This window comes from Carassius auratus, unplaced genomic scaffold (genome assembly GCF_003368295.1).
Source record: "Carassius auratus strain Wakin unplaced genomic scaffold, ASM336829v1 scaf_tig00214327, whole genome shotgun sequence".
Lineage (NCBI taxonomy): Eukaryota > Metazoa > Chordata > Actinopteri > Cypriniformes > Cyprinidae > Carassius > Carassius auratus.
Window position 1 is genome coordinate 689,420 of NW_020527617.1, and position 12,507 is coordinate 701,926.

The 12,507-nt window shown below is 36.1% G+C and overlaps 1 protein-coding gene across 4 annotated transcripts in view; it reads right to left on the bottom strand.

The window, feature by feature from the left end:
- The window catches only part of LOC113091830 (protein spire homolog 1-like), a 38,100-nt gene extending 28,221 nt beyond the window's left edge, over positions 1-9,879 (bottom strand). For 2 of the 4 annotated variants that reach the window (XM_026257479.1, XM_026257476.1), the window contains exons 1-2: positions 9,380-9,877; positions 5,181-5,212 (exon numbers count right to left, since the gene is read on the bottom strand). In XM_026257479.1, coding sequence (XP_026113264.1) covers positions 5,181-5,212; positions 9,380-9,692 — 345 coding nt within the window. In that variant the 5' untranslated portion in view covers positions 9,693-9,877. Of the gene's footprint in view, positions 1-5,180; positions 5,213-9,379 lie in introns of all 4 variants that reach the window. The other 2 variants (XM_026257475.1, XM_026257477.1) reach the window with 2 other exon arrangements.
- Positions 9,880-12,507: the final 2,628 nt, after the last annotated feature.

The following is a 12,507-nucleotide window of genomic DNA, read 5'->3' on the forward strand; positions in this document are numbered from 1 at the left end:
CCTGAAGTACAGAGATCCATTAAACTGGCACAGAGATGACCCACTAAAAGTAAAAGAATGGAGTACAAAAAACACCATGAGAGTGAATGAAAGAGAAAGTGAACGGTTACATAATGATCTGGGCTACATCCAGAGCCCAACAGCAAGCTGGACATTTGCTTTCCTCAGACGAACACGTTGAATCACTGTCCCGTACAGAGACTGATGGGGAACGACTTCTGCTACTGTCCTAATGTAGGAAAGATCGTATCTCTCTCTCTGACATCACTCAAGGAAAAGGATGTGCTATACTTTTTTATAAACTTCCATTTTTTTTATTTTCTTGCACATGTAGCTTCAAAAATAATTGCTAAAACAGTGCTCTAATCATAAAAAAATATATATATATAAAAAAAAAAGAAAAATCACAATATGCACTTCTGTTCAAAGGTTTGAAGAGAGTAAGATATTTTTGTTTTGAATCTTTAACAAAATATATCATTGTTTCCAACATTTTAAACAGTAACCTGTTTTCAAAATTGACAGTGATCAGAAAAGCAGCAAATCAATATTAGAATGATTTCTAAAGGATCATGTGACACTGAAGACTGGAGGAATGATGCTGAAAATAAATTATATTTTAAAGTATACTCAAAAAAGAGACAGACTTCTTTCAAAAACTTTCAAACATTACCCAGCGCAAACTTTTTCAATAGTTATGTAGCTGCTACTGCTCTCATCAAGATATTAAGAACGAGAGAGAGCACTGAAGAAAGAGCAAGTAAAGTGGTCCGATCCAGAACCCCATGATCTGTTTGAGGGGGCCGGAGACGATGTTTCATTTGAAACCTAAAACCATTAGTCTCACTCTGCTGGACACAGCCCTTGAAGGATGTGGTGAATTTATGAGGTTGACTCTTGGCCAAACCAGCATAAATTTCATCAACGCATCTTAGACAACGCCATTCCGAAGTTTGGTCAAGCTCTCAGTGGAGCAACAGGTTAGGGATGAGCAAACATATTGGTGGATTGCCAAACCATTCCAGATATGTTTCTTAAAGAAATGTACCAGTGTTTGTTTAATTTGAGTAATTTGCATCTTACACAATTTTAAAGGTTCTGCAAGGACAAGATTATGACTGATTAACCAAACAATGACAAATCCGTTCTTGGTTCACCAATCATAGATATGCAGGACATGAAGCATTTCTTTCACATTGGATGGAATCATAATAAAGGACGTCAGGGCGGAGTTCAGGAAATGTGAAGAATAAAACTGATTCGATCTCAGTATAGACTGTCCTTCACACATTTAGTGATCTTCCTCAGCTGACGACAAACACACAAAGCATGGCCTTATGTAAATATGTAGGGCCGTCATAGTTATGAAACTTTGTCTGAAAAGTAATTGCAATGATTTAGTTGTTTTGTTCGCATCAGTTATAGTGCATGCTTGAATATATGCAGGTGCATCACACTGAATTAGGAAACGGAAACAAAATGTATGATAATAATTTCCAATGATACAATAATAATAAATAGAATATTTTTATTGCATCATGTAAAATGCTAATTAAATATCGCTTTTTTTTTTTTTACTATGACAACGCTTTAAAATAAATAATTTGATTTAAATAAATAATGATAAACAATATTTGTATTATCATCATCACTATACAGTAATGTGATAAAAATAAAAAGCAGTATTTCTTCACTTTCACATGGCTTAAATTTAATGTAATAAACCACCATAACATTTTCATTTAGTATAATGTTAGTCAATTTCACATGTACTAACAAAGAAACAGCAATTGAAACAAATTAAACATGCATATTTTGAAGTAGAAAAACTCTGAAAGGAGTGTTTTCTTGTTTTACTTACAACTACAAAAATATTAAGTATAAAAAAAGTATAAAAATACTTTAATATTAACTTATAAATATAAATAAACTGTTCCTTTAAATAATCACAATCAAATCATAACAGATCAGGTTATTATGTAATAATCATGACGGACCTAAATATATGGGTCAAGATTATGTCTGGCTATTGAGATCAACAGAGACTTTATGTCGTGTTCTAAAACTGTACAAACCACAAAGAATCTTCCAGGAGGCACAAGACATCATAAGAGAACAACTTGTTATTTGAGGCTTGCTACGTGGCTATAAAGTAATGGTTGTGCGTAAATTGGCACCAAATGCGAATGGGAAAATTAACATTGTGCGTCAAGGCTGTGTGTGATCAGGCCAAAGTACTCACACATTCCACCTCATCCTTACACACAGACACACTCACACACCGTCAGCTGAGGAAGGAAAGTTATGCAGCGAGGTGAAAGAAACACGCTTTGTGCAGTGATAACAAAAACCTCCAGGGATCTTAAACCACGAGGGCATCAAGCTCACAGTGAAAAAAAACAAAAACAAGTTCTCCAATCAAACACACAGAAAAAAAAAGAGAAAGCGGAAGCCAAATGAGGGGTATTTCAGAGATGGAATATTGAAAAAGATCAGTCAATGAAAGCCAGGGGAAGTTATATTGGGAATTTACAGGGGCCTTGACCGGTGTTTTACAGACCTTCAGCATTCGTACCCCTCACCCAAAGCTGGTCTAACAGCTACAGATCCCTCTCCCTTGAGACCAGAACCACAGACAGGTTCTACCACAGGTACTTTATCTTACAGAAACTCTCATTAAGAGGTCTGATGATCCCACTTTAGCCACTGAACGGGATCTTGGACCTAATCCTCTTTGGTGATCCTTACGAATTTTCTATAAACAACCAAGATGCCTCTGGGTCACGATCGACTGTGTCTTTCATCCTCCAGAGCTTGAAGGTCATCAAATCGTTAATGTCAGTTGGCAAATGCACATCAGTGATTATGGAAGCTCTCGGAAAGCCACAAATTTCTCAGTCCATGCTTTCAGCAGTTTTTAGCTGAAGGTCCCTGGTGAGAAGCCAAGGCATCTAAATGTGATCACTATTCTCCTATTTATAACATATTTGAATCCTGCCAGTAGTACCATGTTAATGGGAAAACTGGGTCAGCTCGCCACATTCTGTCTGGGTGAAGTGCCAAAGGCCAGAGTGAGCCGGATGAAGCCCAACAGAGAGCACTTCCCCAATCAATAGCATTTTGGAGATGGATCGATATGATTCTGCATTGACAACAAATGCATAACTGTTAACTGATCACAAATAACAGATTGTCTGTAAACTAAAAAATTTTGCATAACGTCCAGTCTACAAAGAAGTCTTCATCTTCATCACGAATGTGATCTTTAGTCATAAAAAATGATATTATATCTGTGACATTATGATATTTCTGAATTAATATTTGATGACAATGTAAAAACAAAAGTATAATGAAAATCTTTAATAACATAATGACTAAGACGTGTGTAAGACCACATGACATTTTAGAGTCATTCAATTGAAACTTTTCTTTTTTTGAGAAAAAATATCATTTTCTGTATCTTGGACATTCGCATTTGACATAGACTCTTCTACTAAGAAATAAGTGTTGCAGTAATAATAAAATCACTTGGTTACCTCTGTTGTAGATTATTAGGTGGAACATTATGATGCCTTATGAGGCCTGTCTTTAGTCACTGACTCAATGGGCACTTAGGCGGCCTTTGGTTTGGCCTGTCTGTGGCGAAAAGCAGTTTGCTTGTACTTCATTCAGTGTAGAGGCAACGCTTAAATGAGGCCGAGCTCTTAAACATGCATACTGCAACATCACATGATTGCTCTACGAGAGGTGCAGTCATGCAGAACAGAGCACACACACACACCCTGTCTCATTACTGCCCTCAGACAGTGTAGGCTTTATGAAGAGGAAGACGCCTTAGCCCAAAGCCCTGATCTCATTGACTGTACACATGAAACACTTACTTAACATTGTGTTGTTCCAAACCTGTATGACTTTCTTTTCCTGTTGAGAAAAAGGAGATATTTCGAAAACTGTGCTAGTAGCTCTTTACCATGCCATTACAAGGAAGAAGGCCTGACGTTTTAAAGCTTCAAAAACAGAAGTGCAAACAATTGTCCTGAAGCTATAAAAAATTTAATTATGAGATAAACCCAGGAACCAATTTGTTAACAAATAATTCAGAATTGGATCATACTAATCTACAAACCTGATTCCAAAAAAGTTGAGACACTGTACAAATTGTGAATAAGTACAGAATGCAATGATGTGGAAGTTTCAACTTTCAATATTTTATTCAAAATACAACATAGATGAAAATATCAAATGATCATTATTTTAAGGGAAAAAATAAGTTGATTTTTCCAGTTTTGGAAAGTTGTCAAACAGGTCATGAATGTTTAAAAAAAAAATTGATTATCTTTACTATATATCCACCTGATTGAAGAAGAGATTGTGTCTGTGTGCCAAATAGGCAGAGCCCTGCTGTTCTCCTCTTTGATTATCCTTTCATTCACTGTCACGAGTCTACAACTAGTGCTCTGTTTATAATCTCGTTCAGAGAAGGCTCCGAATGCATGCACGCACAGCCACGCATGAGTCTATGTGTGGGCGCTTGCTTGCACGTGTGCATCCCTCCTGTGGACCCATCTGTTAACCGCTGAGGCATTTTAAAATCTATCATATTTAGCCAAAAGATTCACTATTTTTAGCAAAGACGCACAGTCCTATATGTACAGTACTCTCTTGTTTACTGAATCAAAAGGCAGTGAATATGTCCTGTTCTGTTCGAGTTGGACAGCAGGAGATCTCTTGGTGCTGGAAAGCTTGGGAAAACTATTTTCAAATGGATTACAGCAGAGCTCTGGCTACTTCCCAAAGTGGCAGGGCGCATTAGAGACCAAAACACATCTTTGAGGCAGGCTGAGATCCACATAGTTGTCACACCAACAAAGAACAAACAGCTAATGAATACCATCAAGACAATGAGGTTGCCATCGATGCAGGCACTCCTGAAAACCACTCACTCTGACCTAAATGGCAAGTACATACACCATGGACACAGACAGCAGCATGGAGTCAGCAAAAAAGTTTAAAAAAAAAACTGCACCTAGAAACCTTCAGAAACCATACCGAGAAGAAAACTAGCCTTTTCCTCAGGATGTTTAGTCAAGCTGATGCCCGTTACCAAATATAGCAACAGAATGACTCATTTCACTCAAAAGTCAAAAACCAGTCAGGCGCTTCAACAAAAGATGACTCACCTCTATTGATGAACTGGGCGGGATGAGTTTATCTGTAATGGGGAGGAGAGAAACGAAAGAGAAACAAATCAGATATGCATTATCATGCTCAAATTTTTTCAAAATATTCTTAATATTTCATATGTGTTAGAATTTTATGTTCATCAACGAATTTGAAAACAGGATATAATGTAGAGCTAGATTTTTCCATTTCTGGATAATTGATAAATCCTATTGTTAAGTGGTTGCTAACACATTGCTAAGGCGTTCTGGGCGGTTGTTAGTGTGCTGCTATTGGGATCGTTGGACTGAAGTTCTTCTGGATGGTTGCTATACTGTATAGTGCAAAAGGACTTTTTCAGCAATCTTGGTTCCAGAAGTATTTTTCCTATTTATTTTTCCCACAGGAATTAAAAAAGGGAGTATTTTAAGAGTTATAAGCCATAAACCAAACCAACAAGCTATGAGGTGAATCAAACTATTAAAAACTTTGATATGAAGCAAAAATATATTTAAAAATCGGAAGAAAAGACAAGGTACAAGACTGCATTTAATGGCTTTGATGAAGGAGAGAACTACAAAAAGTACTGTGATGGCATAATCAAATTAAATACGATGCAGGAATACTCTATAAAACTACTGATGCTGATTATGTATTTAGAAGTAATATGTATTTTGTGTTTATTGCCAAATATGCATATATATACACACATTTTTAAGTAGTTTGAGTGTAGGGAGTAACAGACTGTTACTTCTTTTGCAGTGATTCATATTTGTTCATTTTGAATCAGTGATTATGATTTCTTTCCTCAGAAATTAAACATGATTATAAAAAAATGAATATAAAACAGTTAGTTGAAAAAAAAATGCAGGCTGATGGCTTCAACAGAAGCATTATCCAACCTCACAGATCACAGTGGGCCTGTCAAAAGTACCAATGTTGGTACCAGTCGGTTTTTTTTTTAACCGCTCGCTCTGTGAAGAGCGTGAAGTGTTCATCGTATCTGTTGAGCATGTGAACACAATGGCCTATCAGAGGTGTTTGTGAATCCGCATAACATTTTTCAGTACCGGCATCAGTACTTTTGACAACACTACTGTCTTTATTTGTTTATAAGTTATAAAAATAAGAAAAATCAATTTATCTATGGATAAAAAAAAAATTACTTCCAAAAATCTGACTTTGTACTGTTAGAACACTTGGCTGCTGTGGTGTTCTGGGTGGTGGCTAATGCATTTCTATGCGTTTCATAGGATGTTCTGAATGGGTTTATAGAGTTATATAAGTCAAAATAGCCAAAATAATCTCCAAATACGGTATTATTCTGGTCCATCTTTCAATGCAAGTCTATAGAGTTTTTGTTTGTTTTTCATTCCAACCAGAAATCAGAAAACTAAATAGCACAGCTTAACACGCCCCATGGTTTGAAGTAAAAAATTTTTTCCGAAAGCACAAATGATGCAGAGCGAGATGTGCACTAAATCTTAATACATATGATTATGTTTTAATAAAAGAGATACAGACTTTAGCAAGCACCGTCAATTAACAGCATTTTTCAAGAAGAGTGTGTAGTATGTGTTACAGCCATGAATACATTTCATTTAAGGGGAATTGACCGTGACCCTCCCCCATTTCTATATTACACAGAGAGACCCAGGGGTTCACCTCAGACAACCTTCACATGAAATATTTAACTCTGATCTATAAGAGGCAGACAGAGAGGCAATCTGTGCCCATTGAGTCTGAGATACACAACATCTACACATGGGGTTAGAATAATAATGTCTGTCTTTTAGCCCTTCCTTCAGTGGCACTGCAGGTATAATGTTACAGTGTTAAAAGAAAATACTTCTCTGGGATTGGCTGAGAAGCAGAGTTCAGTGCTGCCACTAATGAATGAACCCAGTGTCATTGCAACGGCCACTCAACAACTAAAGCGCAAATATAACTGAAAATGTGCAAAGAAGTCAGAAACTGAATCCTCCTACTGTCTAACATACACCATCTGGACCCGAAAGACGTGTTTTTGAAGAGGTTCTTTTGTCTTTTAGTGCAAGACAGATACCAATTATATTGTTGTATGAAAACAAGTAGTGTAATATTATCTTCCTATGAAGAAGAAAGGAGATCATTGGAAACAATTCATCCTTTACATTGTGATCTTGTTGTTATCATTGGAAACCCATTCACAAGGGTGTTTGACTCGATAGGAAAGAAACCAAAATTGGGAAAAATATGAAAAGGTCTAAACCCATGCTTCTAAAAATGTCTCTGCATTTATTTATTTTAAAAATATTTCTATTTCTGAGTGGAGCCAGACAATTAATTTAAAATCAATTTAAATGAATTATTAAATTCATATTTATTAATCATTGTTAATGGAAAATACTAGCAACAACATCTGTGACAAATATGCAATATATTCTGATGCTTTCGATGCAATCACAACACCTTGTAATAACAGAAAGTGAAAGCATTATCTATCTAAGATTAATCTATATCTCTCACTTCTCAGGAGCTTTAGAGCTAACATACACTTTCATATTTCAGTTTTCTTGTTGGAAATTGAAATTCATGCTTTCTCCATGTTTATGTTGTAGCAACTATAAATCTCTCTATAACATAAAAGGAGTGAAGGATTGCCTAAAGCTTGGAGGCAGACTTATTTACACATCACATCTCTAACAGACTCTCAAATGGTTTTATTCAGTTTGAGGGACAGATCTATTCATCAGGAATAGATCACGACTGAAACTGGCAGGTTCTGAAACCCACAGTCTGATATCATTGGTCAGTCAGCACAATTTGAATGTATCCACATTTGCCAGGCCAGCAAACGTCCCCAGGAGAGCAGAATTCGGGAGACACTTTTTGCATTGATTTTTTTGCCTGATAGGGACCATCTGATCTAATTATTTGCTTGGCATTAGGCATTACACTTCTTTACTTAATAAGAAACCAGGAGACAAATCCTTTCACTTTTCATCCTTTAGAATAGTTTGCATAAACAGGGTCGTAGACTATCAACTGCATAACTATACTGCGACTGTCTTAAAGATGAATCAGCAGCTAACTGCAGCTCATTCACAGGTTAGTACTAATGACTTCAAGCTGAAGAAACCTATGGAAGTGTCCTTTGGAAATTAAATGTATTAAATACTAGCTATAGAAAACAGCAAAATAAATAAATAAATAAAGCTCAAATAACTGACAGGCATGTCTTATTAGTGAGATGATTGAGACATTCATCCCAATAATTATAACTAGCAGTCAGATTGACTCCCAAAGCCAAACCCAAAAGCCTCAGGCTCGGGAACCCACATGAGATAATGGTGATATTTAATTATACTAGTTCTGTCTGAGAAATCCCTCTCTCTCAAAATTAATAAATTTTTTGAAATGATGATTATTTTGTAAAATAATAATAATAATAAAATATAAAAAAACAGTTAAGATCTATATTCCAAGCCCCAAGCTATATGTTCTCAAGTAAAATACATTATTTTAACTTGTAATCTGATGGCATATTTTAATTTATAATGGTTTCATATTTTAGAACATTGCACTAGATATGACTGGAAGTAGAGAATAACATCAGATATTTAGATACGTTTGGCACGTTCAATGTTCTATATGAATAATACTTGGTATTTTCGTAATAGTGCATTCTGAACAATACATAATCATGTCTAAATGTTGAATCAATATGGTAAGTAGGCTATGCATGATGACCGAACAGGTCCCTATTCTCGCCTTCAAGACTGAAGGTGCTTATCTGATGTATCCATCACATGGCCCCATTGTTTACAGTGACACGATGGTCGCCACGATTTAACCGGTTTTACGGAGAGGAAATGGTTGGTGTTGCAATGAATTATGATTTTAAAAAATCATGAGAAATTAGAAAAACAAAGTGCATATATATATATATATATATATATATATATATATATATATATATATATATATATATATATATATATATATATATATTCTTGGGGGGAAAACACCTAAAGTAATCGGTGTAAATCTAGAATTGAGGTGTAACGTTAGGCACACTCCTATCTTTCTAAAAATGGCCTCCATTAATCATAATTTCGCTTATATTTACGTGTCAGTTGTAAATAACGCGTCTCAATGCCGTTGCTGTTCAGCTGTCCTCATGGCGCGCCATTTACTGCGCATTTGCTTAGACTTCTCAAGTAAACATTATGGTTACCTGTACTGCTCTGTTGATATAATTGAACAGTCCCGTCTTTCCGGATCCTCACATCTCCAGGACCCGCAATCCGTCCAGGTGGACTCCCACCCGTCTCTTTCCGTCTCTGTTTTTGGGTTAACCACCTGCAACACTGATAACACACGGCCCAGGCTTGCTCCTCATTGATCGGTTGACTGTACAGAGTTAAAATCTCTTCCAAACATAAGTCGTCTTCCCCGTCCGAACAATCCATACTGATGTCTTCGGGTTTCGCCCCATCTCCAGGATCCTGGAGAACCGACGGCGAGATTAACATTCCTCCGTCAGTCATTCTTCTTCTCCAGGCTTCCCGAGAGCGAGAGAGACTGTGTTGGGGTTGTAAAGAGACAGCAAAGGTCTGTTTATGTTAGGTCTGTCATCTAGAAGCACGGCGCGCGCGTCGCTACTTCTGTTCTGAGCTCGCCTCGAGCTGCTGCTGCTGCTGTGTGCTGTTCGGCTCTGAGGCGCTCACAAGACTTTTCCGCATGGTCTTAGAGTCAGTCATGTCCTCAGTCAGTCCTGTGACAAAATAAACTATTATAGAAGATCTTAATATTCATATATGGCGACCTTTTCCGCATTTTATAATAATGTAAGAACTTTAGAAATTAGCCTAAACGCTTAGCCTTTTAGAAATGGTGTTTAAAAAAAAAAAAGGTTAACACAGACATATATATATAAGGGGTCATATGATGCGATTTAATTTTTTCTTTCCACGTTCTTGGTGCGTGAAGAAGATCTGTAAAGTTGCAAAGACTAAAGTCTCAAATCCAAAGAGATCTTTATAAAAGTTAAGACATGTCCACACCCCCCTAAAACTGCTCGTTCAAACACGCCCCCCTTTATCTCTAGTATGTGGGAAGATATGCATAACGCAGCCCAAATGTTCACGCAAAGAAAGAAGGCGTACCTTTTTTCCCGTTGTAGAATATGTTAACATTCAGTTTTAGATTGCCCAGTTAAAGCTGATTCATAATTAGGCTACTTGCAACCCTTTCTCTATAAAAAAGTACCTATAGAGTAGTATTGCATCCTTCATAACTCCAAAAAGTCTTTATTTTTATTATATTTATAAGAGAAAGATAGTCTGTACCGCGAGTAGGCTTTTGCGTTGAGAGTGTTGGAAGCTGTGACATTACCTTGAAGAAAAAAAAATCGTCCAAAACAAACCATGGCTAACAGTCAGATTCAGCGTATATTTATGATCCAGAATCAGATCCAGAGGCTGAAATTTAACAAGAGCAGCATCAGCAAACGACGTCTCTATGTGGTATGTACTGAAACTGTATATATTTGCTTAGCGGTTTTGGAAAATGACTAAGTTCCACTTTATGTCGTCTTTTTTTTTTTTTTTAAGGTGTACATGTGGAAAGTGCAGTTTGATGACAACATCGCATGTTGCTAACTTGATGTGCTTACGCGCAGATAGCCAAGTTAACAACACAGAGATATTTGAAGCACTGTTTTACTCACTGCCTGCGGTTCCAACACACGATCGTGACCCTTTTTCGTTGGGACTGCATTATCCTTAAGAAATAAACGATGTGCAAATCCAGCATCAAACTGGGCCTTGTTTGTAAAACAAGCATCTTCGAAATGCAGGGAACAAACAAAGACACTTGCACAACTCCGTTGATGCTCTGTAAAAATAAACTCCATCCACTGGTCCCTTAATGCTGTTTTTTCTTTGGTAATCTGTGCAGGGTTGTCTTGCCCTGGCAACCAAAAACACACTTCTTTTGTGACATTTCGCGACGCTCTCGCTCTGATCAGTGAATGAATGTCTGTGCACAGCCTCTCAGTGCTCTGCTATACGGGAGCGCGCGCTCTTCCGGCAGACGTGCCCTCAGGACCCATATAAGGAAATTCCGCTCCATCTAACATCACACAGACCCATACTGGAAAAAAACTTTCCGAAACTTGTGACAAACCGAAGGAGTATTTTTGGAACAAAAATACTCCTTCAAACGTACAACTTAATTTTTGAAACTTTGTCCATGTTTAGCATGGGAATCCAACTCGTTAACAGTGTAAAAAACTCAGTATGCATGAAATAGCATTTCACCCCCCTTTAAACAGCAGGTTCTCTCGTTTAAGTTAATATAGTATAAAATCCATATAAGCTTTTCTCTGTATGTCAAAAAACTAAGACTTCACACCTCATTTCTAGAGCAACAAATTCAGAGACATAAATCTGCATCAAATTTGCATCCTCTTTTGAGTATGAAGGTGACTACACAATGTATCAGATATGATTTTGAGTACACTGTGTTTATGCATTTCTATATTTGGTATTTTACAACTTACTCTTCCTACGTTTACGGTTTTGAAGTTTAATTGTTTAAAGTGAAATGAGGGTGATAAGGGATGACATAATGATTATTTGGAACAGATTAGTTTAAATCAAATTCATGTACATAAATATTGTTAAATCTCAGCCCGTTATTGGGCGAGAGGAAACAATAGTGCTCTTTGTTCTTGACATTAATTTACATAGTTTTGGGATAAGTTAAATATTTCTATAATAAATAGAGGTATTTTAAACAATGTCTATTCTTTGCCTATACTCTGTGTCTATTTTGTGATGCAAAACCCTGCACAGGTAATGCCTCATTTATTAAAAAAGTTATTTTTCCCCTATTAAATGTTTCATATTAATGTCATGGTAAATGTCTAAAACACAATAGTACATTTATTATGAAATTTAAAATAAACTGCTCTATCTAGTAGTTCCAGTGATTTTACAGCACTTGGCATATTAAAAAATAATTATTAAATTAAATCGTATTACTAAAAGTTAAACTGAAATAATAAATATTAGACATATAAAAAAATTAAATGTATATAGAATAATGCAACTTTTTTTTCTAAAAAAATAAAATAAATAACATAACTATGAAACTGAATCACCAATAAATATAAAATAAGCAAATATCTTGTAATGTCAATTAAATGCATATTTACAAGAATGAGAGCTATAAGTAATTGTGAGTAATAACTATGCAACATTATGAACATGTTTGTTCAGTAACTCCTGAAGAAATTAGGGTTGACTAAAATCTCTATTAGCCATGCTAATGATCAGATGCATCTTTTTAACCCACTTT